Below are 16,788 nucleotides of genomic sequence, written 5' to 3' on the forward strand. Positions count from 1 at the left end.
CTCTCATATATGACATGGCATATGCATTGTTTTCAAAATGATTTGCGGTTCTAATTTTTCGCACAGAGAGACACACAACGGAGGAGGCAGGGGGGATGGGCGGCTGGGAGGCTGGGAGTGGGAGAAAGTTATGCATGGTTGCCATACTTTGTCGTCCTTGTCGTCGTTTCTTATTTCTGTGGCTTTCGCTGCACAACTTGAACAGGCTCTGAAACGGCTTCCTCCTTCCTCCTCTCTGCCTCTCTGCCTCTCTAGCGACAAAGTATGCTGCAAGTACAAGTAAAATGCCGCCACAAACCGCATGCTGCTTCACTCTGCTCAACTATTGCGTCTTCTCTGGTGCTCTGGTGCTCTCCTGCTCTTGCTCCTCCGAATGCTCTGTGCAGTGCTCCTCCTGGAGCTCTTCTGCTCATTTTGTGTGTGTGGCGCCTAAAAACAAAGCTCAAAACCGTCGCTTGGTTCAGCATTTCAACTGCTTGGAAATTTATTCATTCCCCTGCTCAAATGCTCAAATGCTCAAGTGCCTTGGCCCCTGTCTAGCATCTGCCATCTTCCATCTTCCATCTACCATCTTCCATCTACCATTTCCATCTTCATTTGTCTGTCGTTTTGTATTTGAGCATTTCGGTATTTGAGTTTTTCCCCACTCCCCACTCCCTTTGCCATCCCTCCTCCTAAATGCCACAACAGGCAGCACAGAGGCAGTACAGGCAGCACGGCACCCGAAAACTTCTTCTCCGAGTCTCTGCTCGGGCAAATACAAATGTAAGTAAATTTTTAATTGAAACTCTTATGGAGAACAGAACTCACACGGAAATGTTGTCACTGCCAGGCGAAATTTGATAATTCAAATGGCAGAGTGTTTAATATTTGATGTTCTTCCCCCACCCTAGCTCCCCTCTAACGCTGTCCTCCCTGTCTCTGCCGCTGTCTCCGCCTCCGCCTCTGCCCCTGCCTCTGCTCTCTGCTCTCTGGTTTTGGGCCACAAATTTAATTTCATTTGTGGAAATCAATTAAAATTCCTTTCAAAATGTATCACCTACAGAAACGGACGATTTACGATTTTCGACTTACGGAGAACTGAACCTCAAGCAATGTCCTTGTTTTGGATGCCGTTTGGACGCCGTCCTGTAGTCCCCGGATCGCAGGAGTGCATCAATTACTTGGCCAAAAACTTCGACTCTATTCCAATGAAAAGTTTCTGTCGCCGGCCTGCTCGAGGCTCGAGGCTTCCCAAAGAACCAAAAGTTGAGGTAAGTTGTGTACTGAAGTTAAAAGTTTCTGTGTGCCACGCCACGCCACGCCACGCCGCAAAATGCAGTCCAAGGAGTGATACAGAGAGAGAGAGAGAGAGAGACACAGGGCAGGGCAGGGCAGGGCAGGGCAGGGCAGGGCTGGCGTCTGCATGGATGGCGTAGGACAAATATTTTTCAACAACTTTCCAATGTTTTCGGAAGGCAGGCAGCCAGGCAAAGCTGGGCATCGAATCCCCACTAAATTTACGTGTTCCGTTCAAGCCGAAATCAAAGAAATTCTGCCAGCGGAGTGGCTGCACTCGACAAAATTTGTGTCCCTTCTGGAAGAGAAGAGAGTGTCCCGCAAGCCACCCAAAAGATGTGCCACAGCTTTTCTCCCAGTGCACAGAGAGAGAGTGCAGTTTGTTTTGCAAATTTTTTGGCCCTGTCGTGGGTTGCCCACCCACGCTCTCCATTCAACCATCGGCTCAGGCCAGGGCCAAAATCAGGTCTTCTGTCTGTCCCGAGCGGTTGTTTTGTGTTGTGTGTTGTGTTGCACTACTGATTTATCTGGTGAACGCGCCAAATGCGTGTAAACATGGGTCCTGGAGCCGCCACTCGATTTGGCCGCTGCAGCGCGCTGTTTGATGCTGCCCCAATAAGTAGGCAATGGATTTTTGCCCCAGCGGCATTCCACTCGATTGAGAATGTTTTGTGGCCGTGTGTGCGTGCGTGTGCCTGAGCTTGTGTGGGTGAGTGTGTGGGTGTACTCTCACTCTCCAGTATCTATCTCTCCATCTATGCACACCCGTACACCCCTAATGGCCACAAATTAAAGACTTTGTTCGGACAAAAGCTTAACTTTCATTAATCGCAGCAAATGTCAGCGCGCACAGATTTTCCGCAGAGAGGGAGAGGGGCAGTTAGGGGCAGGGAGGGTACTACAAACTATCAAAATAAATAACAGAACGTGACGGCCACGTAACGTGCCACATTCTCCGGCCCGACCCGGCCCGGCCCGGCCTTCACTCGTGTTGCCACGCCACACAATTGGCACACACAAACGAAACTTTTCAGCCACGAAAATTGCACATAAAACTTAATTAGTTTTTTCTCTCTCTGTTTCGGGTCTGTTGGGGCCTGTTGTTTGTTGCAGCCGCCACTGTTTGTCTTTGTCTATGTATGGGCGAGCGGCTCCTCCCCTGCCTCCTGCCTCGTGCCTCCTGCCTCGTGCCTCCTGCCCTGCCTCCTCTGTGTGCGTGTGTGCTTCGTGCCGCTTGGTCATTTTTATCATTTGCACTTAATTAATTAAGTTGTAGCATTTTTATTGCCCAACAGCAACAAGAACTACCAGCCGCTGGATGGGGGGAGGAGGGGGGGATGGGAGATAACTGCCACATACTCGTACACGCTTCATGGGGCGAACACACGTTCCGAAGAATGTCCTTAGGAAATACCGACTCTTAAAGAATTCCATCGCAGCGAGAGAGCAGAGATTGATTGGATTCTCTGGGTTCTCTGCGGTCTGGTTCCCGGTCTCCTGCGGTTCATCCTTATGCGATGTACTCCCTGCTTGCCCTCGGGTCCAGGTAGAATCCAATCCATAATTGGATTTGCCGAGGGGCAGACCAAACAGAGACAGGCACAAATATAGATGGATATAGAGGGATGCACGGTATGCGGCATGCGGCATGTGGCATGTAAGTAGATATAAAAAATTGATCAACTTAGGGACGCCATCGACTGTCGTTTATAAAGATTGCCGTAAGCATAAAAATTAATAGCCAGGAGATGCCTGGCGAAATGGAAAGGGAGCATGTTTTTCTCCATTGAAATGGGCATGGTGGGGCGGGAGGCGTGAGGCGGCAGGCGGGCAAGAGCCTGTTGTCGACCTGGTCGTCTGCTTCAAGTACGTGTAATATCAATAAAATTAAGCCCTGACAAGGGGCCCAGAGTGAAAGCAGAGCGAGAGCCAGAGCGAGAGCGAGAGCCAGAGCCAGAGCCTTGCGTGCAATCATAAAAACGCGACAGTGCCAAACAATAAGCTGAAAGCCTCTTACATGTATCTTTATGCCCCATGCCCCATGCCCCATGCCTCATGCCTCCTGCCTCATGCTCTCACTCTGGCCGCCCGCCGTCGCCGCCGCCGCCGTGTCGCTTCTAATGCGACTTGAAAAGTCAACGACATCCGGGGCCCTGGAACAGCGGCACGAGGTGGGGTGTCGAGGAGGCCTAGAGAGGGAAAGGCTTCTAAATGCGGCGCGTCATTGTTTTGCCCTGAAGGAGCTTCAAGCTGAAATCCAAACCAGAACCTCGAACCCAGAGCCCAGAGCCCAGAGCCCGCTCTGCCATGCTGCAAGTGCCAACGCAGTTGTAGTCCTGTCTTCGTCCGCTTATGTGGGATACACAGTGGGGCAAGTGCCAGCTAAACGGACGACTGCCGCAGGATCAGGGCACAAGTAATGGCAACATCCTCAAAGGATCTTAAGCCCCAGGGAGCCATCTACCTCCTGTTGTCCTTCGTACATCGAACTTCTCGATTGAACGCCCAGAAATGGGTATTTATCAGCATGGAGCATGTACTGATGAAAGTGATCTTTAATCGACACATCTCAGCCATGGATGAGGCACCACTGTAAGCCACTGGCAGCGCTGTTGCTGCCGCTGTTGCTGTTGCTGTTGTTGTTGTGGGGTGAAGTGCTGCTTAAATATGAAAAACTAACTCGCAGCTGCTTTCCACATTTTCCTGCACTTGACACTAAATTCACTTTGGCCAAGTAGGTGCTTCGTGCACTTGAGGCGCACTTTCGCTTGACAACCAGCAACCGGCGAACGCATCCTGGCTCCTGCCTCCTCGCTCCTGGCTCCTGCCGCCTGCCTCCCGGCGACTGCCTGAGCTTCGGTGTGTGGTGCCGCTTGGAGGAGTGCTTCGGTTCGGTTGCACTGTTGCATGTGAGCATTGGGTGGCCCTCTTCAGGTCCTCCTCTCATCCAGCCAGGTGCACAATGTTGCAACGTACGTACGTACGTCCGTACATATATTTATTTTATTACTTAAATAAATTACAAAATGGTAGTCGGTTAACCAGAGCCAAAGCCAAAGCCAAAGCCAAATGGCCACCCAGGGCTGTCACACAGACACAGGCGCAGCACCAGAGCCAGAACCAGAACCAGAACCAGAACCATCCGCCACCGCCTTACCCCTCGCCCTTGCCCCCGCCTGGCTGCATAGTTGAGGAGCTTAGCGCATAATATATTGTTGCCATAGTAGTAGCTGCAACAGCAAGAGGCAGGCAGCAGCAGCAGCAACGGCAGCCCCCAGCCCACGAAAGCCATTGCCGTCCCAACAAAGGCAACAAAATGTTTGTTGGCTACTAACCGGCGACGATGATGGCTAAGGTACGGTACGGTACGGTACGGTAGGGTAAGGCCAGGCCAGCTGATGGCTGCTCTGGTTATGGGGGATAGGCGACTGCCAACTGCAGAGCAGAGAGCAGAGCATGTGGTCCAGAGTCCTCAGTCCTCAGTTCTCAGTCCTCACTGGCTGGCAGGCTGCACATGGGCCATGGGGCTGGGGGGGCAGGGATAGCGCCACACGCAGTTCAAGTGTTGCATGAATGAAACTTCCGGATAAACTTTTGTTCGCCAAACATCCTTCAAACGTCATCCAACGGTTATGATTGTTCGAAACATCTATGGGATTTTCAGAGGTTCCCAAAACATTTAATACTTACCCTTAAATTCTTATTTTTCTAGTATTTCTTTAAGCACTTCCTACACAATACATTTTAACAGTGAAACAATAATTTATCTAGTATTTTTCCAGTATTTATCTCGTATTTTTTTAGTATTTCTTTTTAAATTTATCTACACAACAAAGTCTTACCCTGAAACTGTCATATGTCTGGTATTTTTATAGTATTTTCTGGTATTTTCTAGTATTTTTGTAATAATACAGAATACGTTGCCTTCTATTTTCTGCCGTTATTTGCATCAAAATTTGAATGGTATTTTATTCTCTTCTAATAATAGTGCAGTATTTTGTGGTATTCTAATGGTTGCATCTAACGGCCTTAAATGTTGCCTAATCGCTTGAATATCTATCCACAATGTTACACCCGCTTATCCGGAATGAGACTTCATCATTCAATGCCTATTCCATATGGCTCCTTCATACTTACCCTTCCATCCCATCCATCTCTCCGATTGTCCATCCTGCTATCGTTCCTTCCATCCATCCATCCACACATGACAATCAAATAAAAGACTCTCTCTTTCGATTGGCTTTCAATTCTTACGTATATGTATTATCATTCTCAATTTCAAATTCAGTTTGTCTCTAAGTATTTACAAATGAACTCCGAATGGGGGTATTGGATGTGTTTCGGTTTGGTGTTTTGGGCAAAGTACGGGGCAAGGGGCACGTTGTACGGAGTACTGGGTACGGGGTACGGAGTACGGGTTACGCTACGGTATTCAATCCAAATTGCATCCTTCGGCTGATGCTCAAGTATAGGTATATTCTTGTATATATATATATATATGGTATATATATGGTATTTGTATAATCATCGTTATCGTTATCGTTATCGTTACAGTTATGTATTTGTATTTGTATTTGTATATGTATATGTTACGCTTATGCTTGTGTATGTGTTGCAATATTGTTCAGTTAATTTCGTTGAAAGTTCTCCATTTGATTAGATGCCATCCGAAAATAAACAGAAATACACGCTTACACAAGAAAAGAAGTGATCCGATCTGTCCCCGATCCGATCCGATCTATCCATAGTAGTTGCCCGGGGCCTGGGTGGGGTAGCTCTTGGGTCCCCCGGAGGAGGAGGACGCGTCGCCGGCAGATCCCCCACGGGAAGAGGGATTCTCGCTGAAGAGGCCGCCAAAGTTCTTCGAGCTGAAGATGTCGCCCAGGCCGCCTCCGCCGCCGCCGCCGCCAGACTGGGCTCGATTGGAGTTGCCGCCGCCGTTGAGGAGGCTGCCCAGGAAGCTGCTGGCGCCGCCCGAAGAGCCCCCGCCTGCATTGGCGCCGCCGCCAGACAGCACGGAGCCGAGTAGGCCGCCCAGGATGTTGCTGCCGCCGCCTCCAGATGATCCGCCGCCGCCAGAGGAGCCGCCGCCATAGCCGCCGCTGGGCTGGTAGCCGCCATTGGAGCTGGCGCCACCGCCACCTGCCCCGCCGGCACCTCCTCCTTGGAGCTGCTTGGCTATCTGGCCGGCAATGATGCCGGAAACCGCTTGACTCACCGCCGGGTTCGAGAAGAAGTTGGAGAAGAAGCCGCCCTGCTTGTCCTTGGGCTTTTGTCCTTGTCCGCCATCGCCGCCATTGTTCTCGTAGCCAGGGGCCGGAGGGGTGTAGCCGGGTCTCGGCTGATAGCCGCCGGGCGCCGGCTGGTAGCCGCCGTTGTAGGGGTTGTAGCCCCCACCGCCCTGCGGGGGCTGCTGGGGGTTGTAGCCGCCGTAGGGATTGTAGGGGGCAGCACCACCGCCACCATTGCCATTACCGCCACCGCCGGACTGGGGGAGACTGGGGTAGAGACTATGGCCGCCAGCCGAGAAGCCACCACCATATCCACCGCCACCACCGTTGCCATTGCCGTTGGAGCCGCCGCCGCCGCCATTGTAGCCAGCGCCACCGCCCGCGTCCGCATCCGGCAGCGGGGCACTTGGCGGATTGGGGGCATAGGAGTTGTGGGTGCTGCCGCTCACCTCTGCAGCGGCATGGGCAGAGTGCAGTGGAAGCAAGCAGGACAAGCAGTACAAGCAGTTCAAGCAGTTCCAGTACGGGGGTTGGGTTAGCCACAAAACAAAGCGCAAAGCGAAATGAGATCGAAAGAAAAAAAAAAACAAAAACACAAAAGAAAGAAAACATAAAAACTGATTAAGAACTGATCGAGGACTAAGCGGGGAGGATTAAAGAATTAGAGTGAGGGTGGGTCTGGGTCTGGGTCGTGGTCGGGATGGGGGCGGGGGGGGGGGGGGGGGGGGGGGGGGGGGGGTCTTATGTTAGTTTAGCGTTTTTCTTAGAATATTAATTTTGCTCTTAGTCGCGCGTTTCCATTTTTTGGATTTTGATTATATAATTGTATTGCAATCGGCTGTAATCGATTGAAGGTCTACACAACTTTGAGTTTGTCTGTAATCGGTTATCGTTAATCGTTTATCGGCTATCGGTTATCGGTTATCGCTTACTGTCTATATAAGTCTTCTTCTGCCATTGCCACAATAATTATCATTATCATTATCATATATATTAAGTACACCCCCCACCCACAAGTATCCTTTACATGCATCATGTACTCGTACTTGTGTACGTGTGTGTGTGGGTGTGTGTGTGTGTGTCTGCTATATACATATCTGTCCCATGTGTGTCCGTCTGTCTCTCGTCCCTCGTCTTTAGTGTTAGTTTTAGTTTAAGTTTAGGTTTTAATTGTAATTTTAATCGGTATTAGTAGTGAATACTCTCGAATACTTCTCGTAGGGGGCTGTGGCCCACGCCATTCCTCTGGGTGGCCCTCAATAAAATGCCAGCCACTGTCTTGTGCTAATACTGTTCTGAGTTCGGTTGCTGGTTGCTAGTTTCTGGTGGCTCTGTTGGGGGCTGTGGCTGCGGCTCGAATGGGAAATCAATCAAGAGTTACGGACAAGCGGACAAGCGGGTAAACGGACGGAGTAAATACATTCTCTGACTCCTCTCGTTACAGAAAACCATTGGGCATTGGGCATTGGGTCTTGGACAAAAAGCAAGCATTCCCTGCCTCGTTCTCTAATGTACTCGTGCTTTTGGCAGTTCTGTTTCGGCAGTTCTCTGGCTAGAGAATGTATATGTAAATGCATTTTAGTGACAGTTTTCCTTTGATTGGAGGCGGGGCTCTCGAGCACTCACCCTTTGGAGCCCTAATGTTCTTCGCAATTCTTCTGGCGGGGCGGCACTTGGTGCACCTGCCAAATCCCTTCCCGTTTTTCATGTAGCTCATTATGCATTTTGATTGACATGCGTATCTCTGCGTATCTACAACACTAAATGTATCTGGATCTGTATCTGTATCTGTATATGTATCTGCAGCAGTGGCTCTTGGCTCTCTCTATCTCTATCTGTATATTTCTGTAGCTAAAAACCCAACACACAAATTGAGGGAAAGAGCTATCGCTGAGAGCTGCCCGTAGTCCGTGGTCCGTAGTCCGTGGTCCGTGGTCCGTAGTCCATAGTCTGACCGCAAATTCGTAACATCAACAAAAATGAAATTAACATCAACATCAGCATCAAAGTCCAGCCCTTTACCATGTGCTGGTATCTCTAGCATCTATCTGGATGCCTCCATTCTCTGTATCTCTGTGTGTGTGTGTGTGTATCTCTCTGTGTGTGTGTGTGTGTGTGTGTGTGTGCCTCCTTCTTCCTGTCTAAGCTCGAAATTAAATTCCAATTTAATTGAGCTGCAAAAAAGAGCAGCCAGCAGCCTCCCGGAGGAGCAGGAGCCTGACTGATGGTCGAAACACACACACACACACAGATACCCACACACACACAGATAGATGCCCACACACAGATACAAACACACAGAGAAATGAACTCGTGTCCAGTGAGGCATGCAACACCCCGCCACTTGGCTCTTTCCCTCTTCGTTCTGCACAATATTAAATTGAAATTACGTATACGTGGTGTGGCACACACAAAAACAGGCACTCAACAGGAGGGCCCTTCCCCCCGGGACGAGAGGTGTTCTCTTAAATGCAGAATCTCCAAGAGTTGCCACTGCCACTCGCTACAAATTGCGGGAGAGAAAAATCAAAAGAAAGACAATAAACGGAAGGAACCAAAGCAGAAACGAAACCAAACGAAACTTGCACGAAAAGAAAGCACTGAAAAATGTATATTTTTTAGGATTTTGCATTTCGGGGTTGATCGTCGTCGTCGTCGTTGTTGTTGTCGTCACTGCTGCCACATTTCGATGCCACTTCGTCTTCAGATTATTACGTCCGGGCGGCTGCCGCGGCGAGCAGCAGTCCCAGAAGCACGGCCGCCCCGAGGGTGGCCGGAGCCAGTCCGGACCTGGAGCCCGCCGCTGCCGAGGGATGCGCCTGGGTGCGGCGATTGTAGGGGTTCTGCTGGTTCTGATTCTGGTACTGTGGCGGCGGCTTGTTGAACATGTTAGCGTTCGAGTGCTGGCTCTGGTAGCCCTGATAGTTGCTGCCGTAGGGGGCAAGGCCGCCGCCGCCGCCGCCGAGGATGCCCAGCGTCGAGCTGGGCAGCCCGACGCCGGCGCCGATGCCGACGTTGCCGCCGCCGTTGCCGCCGTTGGGGGGGCCCCCCGTGCCGGAGGGGCTGCCGCCGTAGAACGGTATCTGGCCGAATACGAAGGGTGGATTGTACGGGTTCACCGGCTGCAGGCCGTGCATCGGGTAGCCGGGATTGAGGACGCTACCTGGATGGTTGGGTTGGGGAAACTGTTGAAACGAGGGCGCTGACGTCGGGGAGTTGTAGGGAAAGATGGGCATGTTCGGTATGACTGGCATGTGGTGCTGGGCCCCAAACACATAGTGCGGATCGACCACGCCCGTCGACGAGGCCCCCGCAGCCCCCTCTGCGTTCTGTCCGCCGCCGCCGCCGCCCCCTCCCCCGTTGCCCGAGTTGCCGCCGCCGCCACCGCCGTTGTGCTGCATCTGCATCTGGTGCTGCTGCTGCTGCTGCTGGTGATGCTGCTGGTGGCCGTTGCCGTGGCCGTGGCCGCTCTGGTGGCCCTGGCCCGTGTAGGTGTTCAGCGTGGGGTTCGACGAGGCGGGTGCGAAGATGTTGTTCTCCGGCCCGGTGTTCAGACTCGATCCTTTTCGAGGCGAGGCGAGGCGAGGCGGGGCAGGGCGGGGCGGGACGAGGTGTTAGTTGCGTTAGTGGATGGCAGAGAGAGAGAGAGAGAGATAGAGGGAGCATATGGGTTCAAGGGTTAGTTCTGCTCGAGGCACGAGGCATGCTGCATGCTGCATGCTGCATGCACGAGGATCCTGCTGTGAAATGAGGCGATGAATGAGTGAGCGAGCGAGTGATTGATTGATTGATTGATTGATCGATCGATTGCCAAAAAGCTCTCATGTGTGTGTGTGTGTGTGTGTGTAGAAAATGAAGCAAAACAAAACTCAAGAATTTTCCAAGTAAAATTTCCATTTTTCCGTTCCCGTTTCCGATATTTTGCAATTTTTGTGTTTGTTTTTGTTGTTGTTGTCGTTTTTTTCCCGCCCCACAAAAGCAAAATGATAAACAGGAGAAGAGGGTGGGGGTGGGGGGGGGGGAGGACGGGTCAAGGGCCAAGGGGAGGGTGGGTGGTTGGGTGGCAAAATAATAAAATAAATACCTGACGGATTAACAGAGGGCGAGGCCTGGTTGCTGCCGGAGCTGGAGGTGGAGCCGGTGCGGCGCTTGCAGGTCGGATAGTTGCCGCAGTCCTTGCCGTCCCTCTGGTTGTAGCTGCACGAGTCGCTGGTGATGATGCACTCCTCGTTGGGCAGACATCCGATGTCCCCGCAGCCGCGTCCGTACTCTTCACGAGGCGCAGGCCATTCGGGGGTTCAAACGATTCAAACGGGGGTTGTGTGTGTGTGGGTGGGGGGTGTGTCGGTGTGTGTGTGGAGATCGAGTCAAAATTATACGAAAAAGATACACAAATTATAAGATACATCTAGAGAGGGGTTCCAGAGGCTCCAGAGAGGTGCCTCTGCGGTGCCTCTGCGGTGCCTCTGGTGTCTGTTGCTCTTTGGATCGAATGATGGTTCAATGATGGGAGTGGGTGAATGAATGCATGAGACACACTTTTGGTATTGAAATTTGACAGATCCTCCGAAAAGAACACACACGAAAACACAAAAACACACCGCGAGATGCAAAGACAAACGCATTCGAGGGATGCTGGCTTGCCTCTGCATCGGCGCGGGGCCTGCAGCTGCCACATCGCGTGGTATACGTACTGGAGTATGCGTCCACGCCGTTGAGGACCATCAGGGCGAGGAGAGGGAGCCACAGCATCTTCCCCTGGCTCTGGCTCTGGCTCGTCGATGCCACGCCCATAGCTCGAAGATACAAATGTGGGCGAGACTGTGTAGGAGTCTAGGAGTGCTCTGTGTTTGTCTCTGGGTCTCCTTTCTCTGCTCTGGGCTCTGCTGCTCTGCAAACAAAAGAAACAGAAAGAAAGTCAATTGTGGGATACAGTGCACGGCATAAGCATAGGTACTACATGGCTATTCCTTCCCCTAGACGGGCCTGGAGACGGGGTGGGGAGACAACAGCCAACAGACATGTCCTCGCATTATTATTTATGTGTTGCAGCAGTCTCGCTCCCTCTCGGCGGGTCCCTTTTGGCACCAGCCAAGTTTATTTATCACATTGACAGCTGGCTCAAGTTCATTGCGGTTTATACTCGTATGCGTCACAGAGAGAGCCACACCAGAAGATACGCCAAGAGACACAGATACAGATACAGATACAGATACGAAAAGGGATACAAGGACCGACCAAATGGCGTCGCATTTGTTTGGACTCTTCTTTTTGGCCCGCCCACAAAAGTGCGGCAAATGTCAGACACCATCGAAAAGTTTACAAGAAATATGGAGAGACAGCGACAGAGAGAGAGAGAGAGAGAGAGGAGGAGATTAGGTGATGATGGACTTTGGACCCATGCGCCATGTGGCTGGCAAATACAATTCAACGATTGTTAATCCGTAATCCACTTGAATGCGCGGATCCGCTTCCCAATTGCTCGCTCATTCGAAATTGGGATTCGTTGCTGATCGGCCTCTGATCGCCTCCCCAACCACTGGCCTAGACAGGTGGACAGCCCTTTAGCCCTAGCCCTAGCCCTAGCTCTGAATAAGCCAAAAACTACCACATAATCCCGGTATATTTCCGTGGAATGGGGACAGTGGGAGGCTGCGTTGCTGAAAGGTTGATGGCGTGTTTTTGTGCACCGGATAAACCCATGCATGAAGCCACAGTATTCGAAAAATCACAGCTACATATACGAGTACGCCTTCAATGCGTTCGAATCTGCCTCGAATCACCCACCGAAACCGAGCACTGCAGCAGGAGGTTTCTGAAGGGATTGGGGACACACATACTCGTGCTGCGGGGCAGTCCTTTTCTCGTTCTCTCCAACAGATAAGATCAAGCGAGTCAGTGGGGATCTGCGGGGACTGCAGGACGTACGTCCTTGCAGGACTCCAGTACGTACAAAATATTGCGATAAAAACCAACACAACTTGGGGCTTTATTTCGATTCCATCGCTTGTCGTTCCCTCGGGCTGGGGCTGCGGTTCGAAGGCAGCCAATGAAACCTCCAGTCATGCCACCTGATGCGGCCACTCCATCGTGGTCCCCACCCCGCCCCTCTGCCAAACGCCTTCATCAATTGCAGTGCACAAAAAAAAAGAGAAGAAGAAGGAAGGCAAACCCAAAAAGGGAAAGATTTTATTCCGCATTTCGGTAGTCAAACAATTTCCAAGAAGTTTTTCATAATTTCCTAGGCCACTGATCCACTTGAGTGCCTGTCCACAGGCCCTCCCTGCCCCCCTCCCCCCTGCCCCTGTGCCCCTTCCCTATTTGCATATTCAAATTTTTGCAAATGACTTGGCAACTTTTCCTGGGGTGAGGAGGGGCCGGGGGGGCGGGTGGAAAATGTTGCTTAGCCCCGAAGGAAATTAATTTAACAGAATTTGTGGAGTATTTTTTGTGTGCCTTTTTTTTGGGTCTTTTGATTAATTTTGAATTGCGCTCAAAGATTTTTGTCATTCTTTTGCCGGAAATGGAGAAACGGGTGGAAAGAGGGGGGAAAGAGGGGAGAAGCGGGGAAGAAGGGCAGGCAATGTAACAGCAAATGAAAACGCATAAATTCGTCCTGTCTATGATTTGTGGCCGGATTCATTTGTCCGCCGTCCAGGAAAAAGAAAAACGAGGCACACGAAAAGGTGCCCCCCACCCCCCCTCCATACACACACACACACACACACACAGAGGGTGGGGTGGCAGTGGGGGAAGAGGTTAAAGATTTATTCTGCGGCACATCGAAACATCGAAACATCGAAACGTTGGAGAAGCAGTTCAATTTCAAGCACGAGAGAAAGCAGTACGGACGGCATTGGCCGGGATCAATGCAGGCGACAAGCAGTCCAGCCAAGCAGTATCACGCCCATTCAAGCAGCACGTGGAAGGGCCCGCCAAGCAGTGAGCAGTAAGCAGTGAGCATTGAGCAGTGATCAGTGGGAAAGAAAATATCACCGTCCCACTCATCCTTCTTCCTGCCCATCCGCCTTTCCGTCCGACCGTCCGTCCATCTGCCCGCCCGTTGCCCTGTCGCTCTGTCCGTCCGTACTTTTGTCTGCGCGCGGGCCACGTCCCGGCAGTTGCCCGTCGGCCGTCGGCCGTCGGACGTCGGTCGGCGGAAGCCAAAAGTGGAAATGCATGATAAATGACACAAGGTTTGGGCCCCGTTTTCCTCTTTCTCCTTTTTTTGCACTCTCCTTCCAACTTTTTCATATGCCCCGTGCTGTGGGCGGTAGCTGGGGGGGGCGTGGGCCCATGAACGAACAACAAGGATTGTAGGGCAGAATGGGGGAGAAGGAGAAAGCAGTGGAGAAAGTGAGTAGGAGTGGGGGAGGGTGGTCTATCCCCAGGGGCTGGCGGGGGGTCACAGCATGAAAATTGTAAACGATGACGTCGTAAATGTTTTGTTGCAACATTTTTCTGTTGCGAGCGCAAAAAGAGCCAAAAAAGAAAACAAACAAGAAAATGGGAGAAGGCGCCCCTCAGCGAGAGGGAGAGGGAAGAAAGATGAAGTAGAAACACAGCAAAGCAAACTGTCCGCGAAACGGAAGCGCAAATAAAACAACTGCAAAGGAGGTGTTCATCCAAGCAGTGCAGAGGGTTGGGGGCTGGCGGGAGGAGGGAGTAGGGAGGAGCTCCATGGATCCGTGCCACAACGAATGCACGGAATGCGCTTCAAAACGAGGCAACACTCGCCAAATCGATTAACCCATCGGCTGTCCTGCCTGGAGGAGTGTCGGACTGCTTGCTTGCACTGCTTGCCCTCCATCTCGTTTCTTTGCCGGCGAAAGGGTATTCCTTTATTCGGTTAACACTCGAGGAAAACATCCCTTAATGGCCATTGTACCGCCTGTAGGGCGCAGCCACTGGCACGACCATCGAGCCTTAGATCCTCGCAACATCCACAGTCCATGCGGGGTGTGTGTGTGTGTGTGTGTGTGTGTGTGTGTGTGTCCCAGCCGTAACTGACACCCGGATAACCACCGGAATGGCAGCGCAGAGCAAAGACCGACCCGAAAGCAAGCAGCGAGCGAGCGAGCGAGCGAGCGAGGCATAAACCGAAAATTCACACTTGGTTACTTCCTTCATGACTTTGGGATATTATTGTGGTTTATGTTAGTGCCTGTCACTAGTCTGCCCGCCGGCTGTCCAACCACGCCCCACTCTGCCCCACTCTGTGCCCCTCCCCTGGGGAGAGGAGGAGGAGCCCTGCTGCCTTCCGTCTGCCGCTCGCGGGCCGGGCGTACGACTGTGATGTACGACTCCATGAAATGCGATATATTCATGTTGAATTATTTTGCACAGAGGCACAGAGAAACGCCTGCAGGAGGAGGAGGCAAGTGACAAGTGACTGCAGAAGAGACACACAGACACAGAGAGAGAGAGAGAGAGAAAGCGGGAGAACAAGAGAGAAATCAGAGAGCGAGAGTCACTGACTTGCTGTCCCCTCCCCCTCCCCCCACCTCCTGTCGCAAAGATGGGAGAGAGAGGGAGAGCCTGGAGCCGGGGGGGGCTTGGGGGGCAGGAGGCGATGGACGAGTGCAAAAGTTTGGCGCCAGTTTCGAAATTGCAATTGCAATTGCAATTGAACAAACAATTAAAACTTTTAAATATTGTGACAGCATTTTTCCAGTTAATTGCACAGCAGCAGCTGCAGGACTCTGCCCCATCCCCCCTCCACACCACTTGAAACCCCATTCATTCATTCATTCATTCATTCATTCCAATTCATTTCGAAAAACTTGTCCCTCCGGCAGGTCAGGGCGGGGCGGTGCGGGGCGGGGCAGGCGGTTTGCCCTTTTGGCATTCCATTCCCGAATAGAGGTGCAAAAAAAAGCAAACAAAGAAACTACCTTTCGCCCCCCCCCTCCATTCCGTTTCCATGCACTGCGGAAAACGGGGGAAAGTGTGGCCCGAAAGGGGATCCTTCGAAGGGACTCTTCGTTCGCCCCTCGTTCGTCTGTGCGGCAGCTGCCGCCGTTGCCGTTGCACCAAAACTGACAAACTGACAGCCATTTGTCATTAGCTGCGGGGGCGTTGCACGAGGCAGGCTTGCCCCAAAAAACGGCTGGGATCGGCTTTAATTAGCGAGCGTTTTGCTGATTTTTCAAATTTATTTCGGGACTCCCGCCGCACATTTCTGACAACATTTCTGGCTTATTAAATTCCTGGCTCGTTGGGGGCGGGCTGTGGGGCATGGGGGAGCCTAAAAGGTACGCCAGCAAAAATGTCAATTTGCGGAGCGGGGGCGGAGGAGGGGGCGGGGTAGGGCCGTAGTGCCGGAAGGAAGGAAGGACGAGCGACTGAGCAGGGCAGAGGATAGCGGGGGGAGAGGAAAGTCTTTTTGTAAGGCAGTTAATTAAAAACTTCACATAAAGAGCGCCAGGGCATGGAAGCGGGGGCCATGTGGGGGTCATGTGGGGGTCATGTGTGCGGCGCGCGCGATGAAAATGTGACAAAAGGCTCCTGTTTTCCCCAGTGCCGCTGTGCCTCTGTGCCTCTGTGCCCCTGTGCCCTTGTAGCGCCCCTCGATGGAAGTTTCCGGACTGCGGCTATAATTAAAAGTCGGCAACGAAAGAAGTCCCCGAAAAATGCGCACCGAAAGCCCGGCCCGGGCCACGGACAGAGGGCATTCGCGTTTACGCATTCAATTTACGTAAAATCATATCGACGATGGAGCTTAGGCGGCATGCCACCGAATGATGCATGGCCCTCTGCCGCGTGGGAGCCCTGGCAGGACATGGCACCTGTCCCGACAGACAGACAGCTCTCTCTCTCTCTCTCTCTCTCCCTTTCTGATGGGCTGATGATTGATTTCGTTAATTTAGTTGAGCAGAAGAGCAGCAGCAGCGGCAGCAGCCATGAAAAATGCATGAAAGTGGAGCGAAAGGAGCGGTGAAAGCGGTGAAAGCGGAGAAAGCGGATGCCAGGCCATCAGCCGAGGAAGCAGCTGCTGCTGTGGCTGTCGAGCACTCGTTTGCCTCAGCCTTTCGGGGCATTCAATGGATTCATGCCCCCCCCATGCCGAGGGAGTCACCGGCGAGAGATCGTTCCTTTGGGCCGCCTTCGAGTGCCTTGACCTCTCTCTGCGACCCCTCGATTGCGGCTTTGGCTTGAGCTCCATCGAGTGGTGGCTCCCCGGCTCCTCCCCGGCTGGAATGCCACTTGTTTATGTCGCTTCTGTTTGGCTGCCCGTTGTTTTAGTTGCACTTGTTATTTGTTGTAGTTATTAGCAGTG

The 16,788-nt window shown here is 52.1% G+C and overlaps 1 protein-coding gene across 4 annotated transcripts in view; it reads right to left on the reverse strand.

Annotated features, from left to right (window-relative positions):
* Positions 1–5,508: 5,508 nt before the first annotated feature.
* Positions 5,509–16,788, reverse strand: part of Mnr (Membrane-bound Notch regulator) — an 80,689-nt gene continuing 69,409 nt past the window's right edge. The window contains exons 3-5 of one of the 4 annotated variants that reach the window (XM_015185910.2): positions 11,204–11,400; positions 10,594–10,779; positions 5,509–6,960 (exon numbers count right to left, since the gene is read on the reverse strand). In XM_015185910.2, the coding sequence (XP_015041396.2) occupies positions 6,017–6,960; positions 10,594–10,779; positions 11,204–11,303 (1,230 nt within the window). In that variant the 5' untranslated portion in view covers positions 11,304–11,400 and the 3' untranslated portion in view covers positions 5,509–6,016. Of the gene's footprint in view, positions 6,961–9,091; positions 10,072–10,593; positions 10,780–11,203; positions 11,401–16,788 lie in introns of those variants that run through there. The other 3 variants (XM_033383719.1, XM_002133815.3, XM_033383720.1) reach the window with 3 other exon arrangements.

Source organism: Drosophila pseudoobscura, chromosome X (assembly GCF_009870125.1).
Source record: "Drosophila pseudoobscura strain MV-25-SWS-2005 chromosome X, UCI_Dpse_MV25, whole genome shotgun sequence".
In the NCBI taxonomy this organism is placed as follows: Eukaryota; Metazoa; Arthropoda; class Insecta; order Diptera; family Drosophilidae; genus Drosophila; species Drosophila pseudoobscura.